This window comes from Bactrocera tryoni, chromosome 5 (genome assembly GCF_016617805.1).
Source record: "Bactrocera tryoni isolate S06 chromosome 5, CSIRO_BtryS06_freeze2, whole genome shotgun sequence".
Lineage (NCBI taxonomy): Eukaryota > Metazoa > Arthropoda > Insecta > Diptera > Tephritidae > Bactrocera > Bactrocera tryoni.
Window position 1 is genome coordinate 81,589,979 of NC_052503.1, and position 11,619 is coordinate 81,601,597.

Sequence of the window (11,619 nt, forward strand, 5' to 3'; positions counted from 1 at the left end):
AGGTCGGCAAATATTGTTTAAATCTAATTAAATTAGAGTTGTTTGTAGTTGCACCCAATGAGGATGCATGTATTGCGTACATTCTGGTATGTACTACATACGTATATACAATGGCAAACATTACTTTATCGAACCTTATCGAGATTGCAACGAGCAGCATCAAAGATTGATATCATAATGTCAATTGTTTTTGCAACTCAATGATAATATCTGCATTGACACAATGCCTTTTAATAATTTAGCATCTTCTTGGCGAAAATTGTCTTAATTATTCTTTTAACGTTGGTTAAATTTTTTATGTAATTCCTCCTATTTGGCACAGTTTTCTGAAAAACTTATCCTAAGTTGTCTCAAACTCGTCTGATGGCAACATATTTTAAATACATTGGCTCATTTTGCTAATTCTCGTTACTTTCGCGATTTTTTTAAAGAAAAATTATTAGTCATTTTTAAATAAATTCTGTTTAATAAAATGTTGGGCAATATCAGATTTATATCCTTAATCTCTTAATATAATCATCGTTCTGTAATGCTGCAATATATTGTTTAACATGTAATAAAAAAGAGTTACAGCAGAGGAAAATTAGGTAGAATTTGGCCAATCGCAAACATTTATCACAGGATTAAAAACTAAGCCAGCAGGGCAAGGCATTGCTATTCCACATTCGCACTGACACACTATGTAACCATTTGATCCAGAATCAGGAAACATGGCGCCATCAAGCTGATTTTCACATACTCCTTTATTGTTGCATGTAGTACCAGATGGCCCAGTCGCTGGGCCACTTAATGTGGTAGATGTGGATTCAGTGGTTATATCAGAATTAGTTGACGATGGAGTTGAAGACGACGAACTTGATGGCGTTGATGTTGTACCTTCAGTGGTTATATCAGAAGTTGTTGACGATGGGGTTAAAGGCGACGAACTTGATGGCGTTGATGTTGTACACTCAGTGGTTATATCAGAGGTTGCTGACGATGGGATTGAAGACGACGAACTTAATGGCGTTGATGTTGTACCCTCAGTGGTTATATCAGAAGTTGTGGCCGATGGGGTTGAAGACGATGAACTTGATGGCGTTGATGTTGTACCCTCAGTGGTTATATCAGAGGTTGTTGACGATGGTGTTGAAGACGACGAACTTAATGATGATGTTGATGTTGTACCTTTTGTGGTTATATCTGTTGGTGAGCTAGAAGTTCCCGGCGCATCTGTGCTATCTAGAGGCCAATCGCAAACATTTATCACAGGATTAAAAACTAAGCCAGAAGGGCAAGGCATTGCCATTCCACATTCGCACTGACACACTATGTAACCATTTGATCCAGAATCAGGAAACATGGCGCCATCAAGCTGATTTTCACATACTCCTTTGTCATTGCATGTAGAACCTGACGGTCCAGTAGCTGGACCACTTAATTCTTGAATTAATGATATCGCATGAGGTTGGCGAAGAGCATCTATTACATTGTTTCCATTGACATATAAGGCACACAATAAAACTCCAAATATTACTATAAATATAAATTTAATTTTATAGTCAAATCCTGAGGTGTCGATAAAAATAAACCGTTGTTCATACCGTTTCGCATTTCTATTGTCCTTAATTGTGTTCCGAAGATGTTAAGCAACCCAGAAATCTTTGTAGACTGATTACTTTGTCAATAAGTTACTACGTAATAAATATTAATCTATGTAATTGCTCAGAGTATAGAAACAATTAAAGAAGTTTCAGGTGCATATCAAGCTTTTAAAAATCACCACCCTTTCAATAAATATAAGTATACAGTTTTTAACCACATTTCCTGTTGAATGAGACATACTCTTATATATATGAAAAAATTTAATGCCCTTTTGGTAAGTGCAGATGGATATCTTTTCAAGAGAATTATGGACTGCATACCTTCTTAAATTTACTTTAATTTTCAGTTGAAAATATTTTCAAGTATAATTGTACAAATGTATGCCTAACCTTAACTTTGAAAATAATGTAAACGACTTAAAATATTTTTTAGGCATTTTTTATATATTTATAAAAAGAATTTATTTTAATAAGACCGTAATCAAGAACACTAAGCGAACGGCTGTGATTTGAAATAACCTGGCGAATATCGGAAAAATTAAATAAATCTGCGAATTATTTACTGTAACTATGGAAAAATTATTTTAGTCGATTATATTATTTTCACAGTAAGGGTTTGATATTCATATATAAATGGGTGTGTGTACATACAGTGTACAATAAGTGCAATAATTAAGACTATCTTATCATTAATGGCGAAATCAATTTGGAAAGATTTAGGTTAATGCTGAAAATATAAACTTATGTTGAAAATTATTTATCATTAAATTTTGAAATAATTTCCCTACATATACATGTAGTTATATAATAATTTAGTGCAAAGAGAATTGAACAAGATTCAGACTTGGTTCGATTGCTGGAAAATGAAAGCAAACGTGAGTAAATCTGTACACGTTTTATTTACATTAAGGCGAAGCGACTGCCCTCCTTTGCTTTTAAATGGTAATACTATTCCTAAAAGTGATAGCGGTAAATACCTCGGCATGCACTTGGACAAACGATTAACTTGGAAACAGCACATACACGCCAAAAATAAACAATTAAAAATAAAAACCAAACAACTTTATTGGCTACTTGGGCATACATCGCAGTTATATCTTAAAAATAAATTACTATTATATAAATCTAAACTAAAACCTATATGGACATACGGTGTGCAACTTTGGGGCACTGCTTGTAATTCAAATATTGAAATTCTACAAAGATACCAATCGAAAACTCTAAGATTAATTACAAACGCGCCTTGGTTCATAAAGCCATTCATTCAGATCTGAATATACCTTTTGTTTAAGATGAAATTAAAAGATTTAGCTCAGCATATTTGCACAGGATAAGTTATCATGACAATCCTTTGGCAGTCATGTTATTAGATGATAGTAATGAAACTATTAGACTTAAAAGACAACATGTTCTAGATCTCCCATTTAGGAATTAAGTAAATGTTTAATTATATATGCTACTACGAAATTAAATGTATAATTAAAATTTTTATATAAACATTTGTTTTAGAACATATTGTTATATTGTATATTATTTTTGATCTCATTGGAGACCAAAAATATAAGTCAAATTATGGTTTTGTTATCAAATTTGCTTATTATTTACTAAAAAAGATTGCAAATAAAATGTATTTAACAAAAAAAAAATATAGTTATATTTTAGAAAGTTACTACTGAATAGTATCTCACATCTCCTCCGCCAAAATTCTTTAACTAAAGCATCATGATATTTAGTGTCGAGTTTGCACAGGTATTTTAAGACCTAAAATTAATCGAAATAGATATGGAGACGAAATTGATTTTCAGATGACAGTCTGTCCTTGAAAGTGGTCTCTTCATCTCTTGGTACGTACTTTCTTTGGGACTCTAAGAATGTTCCTAAATTATTTTAAGTTAAAATGTGGAGGGAATGGTCGATTAATATATGTATGTATGTGTCAATGCGTTTTATTAAGCATAGCGTGATAAGACTGTACGATGGTACAGACTTACCTTATCCCTCGCATATGCCCAGTACAATGATTTCGATCCTTAAACTCTCATATAATGTACCTGATATAATGAATTTAATAGGTATAAACTTCCAATAAGTAAATGATTGTACACAGGCAGAGACAATAACTATAAAGAAACCACGTTTGTGAATTTTTAACCCCCGAAAGTCAAACACGTACTCAGTTTCAAATGCTTGACTAGTATTGGTTTCTAATTAACCGAAAAGTCACCAGTTATTTTTTTTTAAATTTGGGGAAGTTTATGCATACTCTTTTTGTTGGTGATAAAATACACATGCCATTTTAATTTACGTTTCATTTTCATAGAATTTACTGAAGTAAAAAATTCTAATTAATAAAGATGGCAACAGAGATTGTGGTGTGTTCAATTAATTCTGCGAGATTTTATAACTGATAACATTGAGACCGATAAGGCATACATTTATACAAATGACTTTGTATTACAATCACGGTGGATTCCTTCTATGCTCATTTAATATTGGGCTCCCCGCTTGGTTAGTAAGGTTCGGGTTAGCTGCCATCGAAGTCATTTAACGGTGCTGTTTCGAAGGGGTCGAACTATTGAGAGAGAGTCGTTAAATCAGAAGGATTTATTGAAAAAGGTGGTTAGAGTCATGCGAGTCAAAACAAACGGTTATTGGTCATCGCTAAATATGGTAATGGTGCGAGTCTCAATCTCTGCAGCAGTATAGACGCAAAAATGTTCCAGTGTAAGTAACAGCTGAGTATCTGCAGAAAAACAACAATATCGCAACATTGGTGCAGTTATTTACTTGCTCGCATATGGTATGAGCTGATCCCATATCTCTCTTTTCCGTGCAGTGAAGATATTTTAGAGGTTTTTATACTATTGCAACTTGTTGCTACATAGTATAATAGTTTTATTCACCTAACGGTTGTATGAATCACCTAAAACTAAGTGAGATAGATATACGTATAGGGTTATATATGTATGTATGTACATATATATGTACATATAAATGATAAGGATTATGTATAGGGTTATATATGTATGTATGTACATATCTACATATAAATGATAAGGATGACGAGAAAAGTTTAAATCCGGATGATTGTCTGTCCGTCCGTCTGTCCGTGGTAGTGGTAACTTCGGTAAAAATTGAGATATCTTGTACCTATAGTTGACTTCTGATCGAAAATAGTGGTGAAAAATGGGTTGAATCGGACCAATACTTCCCTTAGTCCCCATATACATATATATACATATGTATATACATATATGTACCTAATATAAAGATTTTCGAGCTTCCGGGTGACTTTGTGCCGTATATATTGGTCAATATGTGAAATATCTCAATGAAAATGAGAGAGCGTGTGCCAAAATATTTCCCTGGATGTGATTCCTGCAAGTTACAAAATATGAAATGTTCGGTTGCACCGTGCACGGTTTAACTTAGCCCTTTTTTAGAGTCTATCAGAAAATGTTACTCAACAGCGATAGTAATAGCTATAACGTGACTGCGCAGCTTTAAAAATGTACAAGCGCTAAGGCTATTTCTATCTACGCGGACGCTTAGCTAAAAGGAACTATAAACCATGGCGGCGGAAATAGGCGGTGGCAACTGATGATATTCGCTCTTGAGAATCTATTGGCTGCTAGTAGGATCTTACAGCGATGCAGTGGCCACTGAACTTTTTTGTTAGCTTTATACCAGAGAACGTCTATCATAGAGAAGGCAGAGAACGTCTATCATAGACGTCTAGACGTTCTCTGCATATGTGCTATGGAAATGTATTCACATTCACGCACAGGTACACACAATTGCGTAGAGCAGGGCCTACGCCGTATTTTAATATAATTTTTAACTTTAATAATTTTCAACAGGACTTACCTCACTTAATGCTCTAAAGCGCACTTTGTTCTCTTTATATGTACGTACATACATAGGTGCACCTACCCACATCTGAAACCCATTTGATATACTCCATCTGGCAGTGTGTCGCTTGCTCCTACTGCCACAAATCACTATAAGCACATATAATACACAACTAATAACGGCCGATCACATTTTTCACTGTTAAACGATTAAAATCCCGAACTACTACCTAACTTCACTAAAAACACTATAAATTGCAACTTTAATACCTAAAATAATTGCACTTTTCACCCAGCTGCTGCAAATTGCACCGACGCCAGCGAGAATCTAGGAAATGTATGTTTAAAATGGCGGCGGAAATTAAGAACGACGAATGATATTCGTGCTTTTAAAAAGCTCTGCAGACACTAAACCGCTTCAGTAACTAGCACAGGGTGTCATAGGTTTTCAAAGTACTTCTAAAAACATAGATATGTAAAATAAATATAATTTCAAATTGTTTTCGTACGATTGGCTTGTTATTCAGATTTTATTGAACTAACAGCAATCACACTTCTGATTTTTCCTGTATATTGGCTAAATACTCTTCAATAGTCAGACTGTTGTCAGCAGATGACACTACACACAAAATAGTTATTAGATAATTAAAAATCATTTTTGTTAGGGAAATATTATCCAATTTTGAATGCAGAAAATTAAGTTCCCTGATAATAACATCCGTGCGTTAGATAATTTCAAAAGGTAGTATGTGCGCCATCTGTTGGTCACGTTTATGATCATGATATCCACTTATGTGTGTATTTGTGAACCCTGTAGTTTAGAATCTTGAATAGCATTGGTCATTCTTAATTTCCGCCGCCATTTCGATCATACGTTTCCTTATATCGCGTTCGTGTAAGTGACTTATGCAGCAGCTCGGTGAAAAGTGAAATTAGTTTAAGAATTAAAGCTGCAATTAAGGAGTTTTTAGTAGAATTAGGTTGAAGTTCGTCAATTTAATCGGTGTAATGTCAAAAAAGTAATCGGGCGTTGTTATTTGTGTTGTAAAATTGAAAATTCGTGAGTGCAAAAGCTGAGTGCCGAGCGTCGGGGCAGGCAGAGCTCTGCCAGTGGTCATGCATAAAATGTTATGTTAATGGAAAAAAGGTATTAGAAGTATGGAAACGAGTTTAGAGTACGGAAGTGTATTAATTTATTGCAGAAATGCGAAACGAAGCTAAATAAAGTGCGGTAAGTGCTTATAAAAAGTAAAATAATTATTTTATGGTATATTTATGCAGAAATGTGCCTTTTAGTGGCAAGTTATTGCACATTTATTTTAAATTAAAGCTACATTTTTATCTTGAATATATATACACACCTATGCATACATATGTGCATATATGATTATATGATATAAAGGATTTAGTTGCCACGGTTTCAATCAAGCTCCTTCTAACTGCCAACAGATGCCGTAGTTATTTTTAACAGTGAATATCTTTGTATGCCTCTCTGCCAACGGTATGTCTGTATGTCAAAAATGGATTGAACCGGGCCAATACTTCCCTTAGCCCCATATACCTAATGTACAGACTTTCGAACTTCCGGGTAACTTTGTACCGCATATATCGACCAATATGTGAGTTATTTCGATGTGTGAGAGAGCGTGTTGTACTCATAAGAGTGTATCTTTGTGTCTGAAGTAAATAAGCCCCTATATAACTATCTAGTATCAGGATTTTCGAACATCCATGGCTTTGATATTAGCAATAACCAAGACTCCAACAGTCCAGCATCACGAATTCGTTACAATAACAAACGTAGAATACTCAATTATACTGCATTTTCAATTATAATTTTAAATTAACAAATTTTTCGATTTATTAATGTTAACAAACTACTGCTTATAATAAAGTGAATTCATTGACTGTACACAATATTCAAAGATATGGTTATCAAAACACATATTACATGTAATACATCTTTTAAATTAGTGACGTTAAATCTCCTATGCATATAGAATTTGTAATGTAGGTATAGAGTATAAATTAGAATTCTTGAAACACCAATTCTAATATTATTTTCGCAGTAATTGTTAAATAAACAGGGGATTGCACCCGCAATCAATGTAATGCACTGTATCCAGTAAAAATCTTTGAAAATATGTTTAAAAAATATCTCTCAAAGTAGCGGTTGCTGAACTTGAGTGTATCTTATTTTCACGTTAGTAATTAAGTAAATATTTATTATTATTATTTCATTTCAATTATTTTTCTTTCTGTTTAATGTTAGTATTTAATATTTTCGCATGATAATAGTATATTCAAAGGGTATATTCATACAAATTTATTAGTTAAGAATGATTACAATAATTCCTTTAAGCATTCATAATTTGTATTATACATATTTTATCTTGCATTAATAATTCTTCATTTTAACTAAATTCACCAAGTAATAACACTGTTTTTATTTTTATTGTTCAATTCTAAATTGTACACGCTATAGAAAAAAATGCTTGCGTTTATTAAGTAACTTAAACTTATGGCCCAAACAAATACTTCCTTTTTTGATCATCGATGTACTCTTGAGTGGATAATTGTATAGCACGTTGTAGCATTTCTGATTCGCTTAACTGGCCAAAACCTGCTAAAGCAAAAAAGCACTAAGCTTTTTTTAAACCTTTAAGAATTAAATTACTTTACTAACCATCTGCTGCATACGAAGCTTCCAAAAGTTCTTGATAAAAGTTCGAAGATTCTTGATTGTCGACAGATTGATTTGAGCTCTCTGTTGAAGTTTTTGACAAAGGTAAGGTACATTTTGAAGTAGATGCCGATAGCATATCTAATAAATTATCACGTGCATTCAGAAAATCCTTTTCAGGAGTTGTAGTGCACGATTGCTTTGATGTGCAAGGCTGCTGCTCACCCTCTGGAGTATGTGATCGCGACTTTATTGGCATCTTAGGTGGATCCCCCTCACTTTCATATTTCGGACTTTTTCCTATCCCACGAGTAGAGGCCGCAACACTACAAAATTAATATTTTAAACCAACGCTTTGGATACCGATTCAATTAAAATTAGCAGTTCGAAAAATCCTTACCCCTTTCCTTTTGCCACGACCACCGGTTCACGACGTCGTTTTTTCGCACCAGTCCGCAAATTAGCACTACGCTTTTTCAATACCTTCATACTCCCAGTACTATTACCCGCACTACCCATTCCGATTGAGCTGGTACTACTTATATCCGTATCATCACTATCTAATTCCCAATCACCGACGGAATGTGGAGATGTTATATTTTTATTTACACTGTGCGCTATAAGATTTAATGATTTCGGGGACAAGCCACGATTATGCTCCAAAATTGGCGGTGTATCTGTCGAATCGACGCTTGAACTTAAATTGCGCTCAAATGCTTTTGTTGTAGAGTCAGTATGAGTCGCCTTTTCAGTGTCAGTATGTGCAGAATTGTTACTGCAGTTGCTGGTGTTAGTATTTAAATCACTAGAATTATTGTGTTGAACAGAATATTTGGAAGGTGATGCTTCCGAATCTGAAGCAATTTCAGCAGATGTTACAGTAGCTGATGTGGATGCCGCAGTAGCGTTAATACGACTTTTCTGCAAATTTTCTCGGCACCACTGCAAATAAGATTCTCGTGCAATTTGTTCTTCTATAGCCTCATTGGTAGCTTCCCAATCAGTTGTTTTCAGTTTATCTTCAAACATTGTCTATTATCATGAAAAGGCCGAAAAATCTATTAAATGAAGAAATTAAAGGAATTATTTTAGATATTTTACCTGTTCAATTTCCATTTGTTCGCTCAAGAGCACAGCTTCTTTCGTTTGAAGGTCAGGCTTATGACCAGCTAAGCCTAAACCAACACCCACAGTCGCATTATATGGATCAAGAATCGCATTATAATGCGAACCACGTTGATAGGATAGACGCAGTGGTGCATAACCCTTATTCAATTGCTCCGAATTGAAAATATTTATGGGAGCTAAGTCAATTTAAATATTTTATTAAATTAAATCAAAATTATTCAATATATACGTACTAGGCTTGTATGAATATACTTCAACTGGACGATTATATATTTCCGACATAGCTTGTATTTCTATATGATTACCATGAGAATCCTTTCGCCGTTTTCGTTTAATGTAACTATTTATATCTTCAGTGACAAAGTGTGAAAAATATTCTCGATTTTTGTACTAAAAGTGAAAAGAAAATTGCTATGACTTGCTTGAAATATGACTCAATTACAGCTTACAATGTAATCCATCGTATGCTGGCGGACTACGTCGTGCATTTCCTCATCACCATAAATTTGTAAGGAGATAGATCGAAATAAACAAGCACCATCTTCCTCAACTGATCGTAGCTCGTACCCACGTCCAGCCATACATTTTGCAAACTGTTCATCGCGTTCCTGCCACTCATCGGCAGTAATAGCATCTTCTTTAGGCCTCAAGTGCTCGTCACCACTATTATATCCAGAATATGTTTCTTCGACTGCTTTCAGCAAGTTAGCCGCCGCTTGTGTAGTCGATGTTGATAATTTGGGACTTTGACAACTACGTACCACTGATCCGGAACCCAATTGATCAGCTGAACTTTCGACCGTTTCAGCTGTCTGCGGTGTACTGGCACTAGTACCCATTCCATTTTTTCCCACAGGAGTGCTAACACTATTGTTAACAGCAACTGTACTTGAAGATACATTACTATGAACATGCGGGCTGCTACATTTGTTGGAGCCTGTGTTATTTGAAACGCTTACTGTGGAAAGTTTTTCTCTTTCTACGCGTTCCCGTTTATGTAGGTGGTCATGGTGATCTCGACGCTTGGAACGTGAGCTATTATAAAAACAAATCGCATAACTGAAAAATAACTAATTTGCGTATTATTTTTAACTACCTTTTATGAGGGCTCCGACGATGACGGGTTATGTCGTCGAAAACTTCAACTCTCCGCTGAGGGCTCTGAATTCATGAAGAATAAATAAAAATGTAATAAATTATTATGAGTTGTTTTTTGTCACAATATATTAAAAAGCATATGTAAAAGAAAATGTAATAAATAGTATTTAAAAAATTAATTATGTTATTTTCTTACCTGCCCAGCCCGACATTGAGCATGTGTATTAGCACTTCGAGTACTGTTTTGATTGTGACTATTAATTGGTTCAACCGCATTATGGCCAAGTCCATGAGTATGAGTTCCATGTGGATGTGGAGTATGCGAATGGCTATGGCTATGAGTTTCTTTCTTTTCATCTGAAGCCGATCGTTTCTGCGTTGGTGAAATTATAGGCTTTATAGTCATTGTAGCTTTTTATTTTGTTAATAACTAATTAAAAGTGTGCAAGTTTAAGAAGTTTCCAGTATATTTGTCTATTTATAGTAGTCTTTCCATGAGTATATTTCACAGTAATAACTACGTAACACTATTGTTGTTGCAGTTGTTATTTTAGCGAATAATGCACTTTGGTATTTCCGTTTTTTATAGTTTTAATTTGCAATTGTTCCTTTTTTACGCTCTTAAAATTAGCGTCATAATAATGGTCAAAATGATGTATATACTCGTATTACGTTATTGCAATATTAACACTTCTTTCTTGGTTTACTATGGACAAAACTCGTTTGGTTAAATCCTCATTTTATTCACAGGTGATCGAAATTACGCCTTTGTTCACTAAACCATATGCATGTACATATAGTACTTGAGATTGGGCTGAAAAACTCTAGCTTTTTTTAAATTGTATGCAATATTAAAGGAGGAACTAGAATTTTTAATGGATTGATTTGCTAATAATTTTTGCTCGTTTTAACACGATTTTAGAAGTCTAGTGGCATAGAAAATTTTTTCAATATATTTCTTTTACTTAGTTTTCTACTTTCTGTGTGTTATTCTTCTGTTTTGCCTTCGTATTTCCACGCAGCTGTGTTTATACTTTATTAGGCTTGCCACTGTAACGCATTTTGATTAAAAAAAATTATTGGCAGCACTGTAAGTGTTATTAATATATTGCAAATTGAAATCAATTAAATATTGTACATAGTAATAGTATAATGTAGTTAATGCCATTTCCCAAGAGCTAGGGCTAAAAATTATCGGAAACTATACAATTTAGAGGAAAATAACCATATTATATCAATACAGTGAGACTCTTCCGATCTTATTTTCACTACTTAC

General features: G+C 34.0%; 2 protein-coding genes across 3 annotated transcripts; both read right to left on the minus strand.

Annotated features, from left to right (window-relative positions):
- Positions 1–582: 582 nt before the first annotated feature.
- LOC120776439 (putative protein TPRXL) lies at positions 583–1,593 on the minus strand. Its single transcript, XM_040107094.1, has 2 exons — positions 1,584–1,593; positions 583–1,515 (listed from the first exon to the last, which is right to left on the minus strand). The coding sequence occupies exons 1-2, from the start codon at positions 1,591–1,593 to the stop codon at positions 584–586; spliced, it is 942 nt and encodes a 313-aa protein (XP_039963028.1). The 3' UTR covers position 583.
- Positions 1,594–7,732: 6,139 nt separating this feature from the next.
- Positions 7,733–11,337, minus strand: LOC120777581. Of its 2 annotated transcripts, none has more exons than XM_040108995.1 (8): positions 10,540–11,337; positions 10,342–10,406; positions 9,695–10,280; positions 9,479–9,635; positions 9,219–9,421; positions 8,518–9,149; positions 8,121–8,443; positions 7,733–8,057 (listed from the first exon to the last, which is right to left on the minus strand). In XM_040108995.1, the coding sequence occupies exons 1-8, from the start codon at positions 10,747–10,749 to the stop codon at positions 7,954–7,956; spliced, it is 2,280 nt and encodes a 759-aa protein (XP_039964929.1). In that variant the 5' UTR covers positions 10,750–11,337; the 3' UTR covers positions 7,733–7,953. The 2 variants fall into 2 exon arrangements, with proteins under 2 accessions (XP_039964929.1, XP_039964928.1); XM_040108994.1 differs by having other exon boundaries at positions 7,733–8,060.
- Between the last annotated feature and the right edge of the window lie 282 nt (positions 11,338–11,619).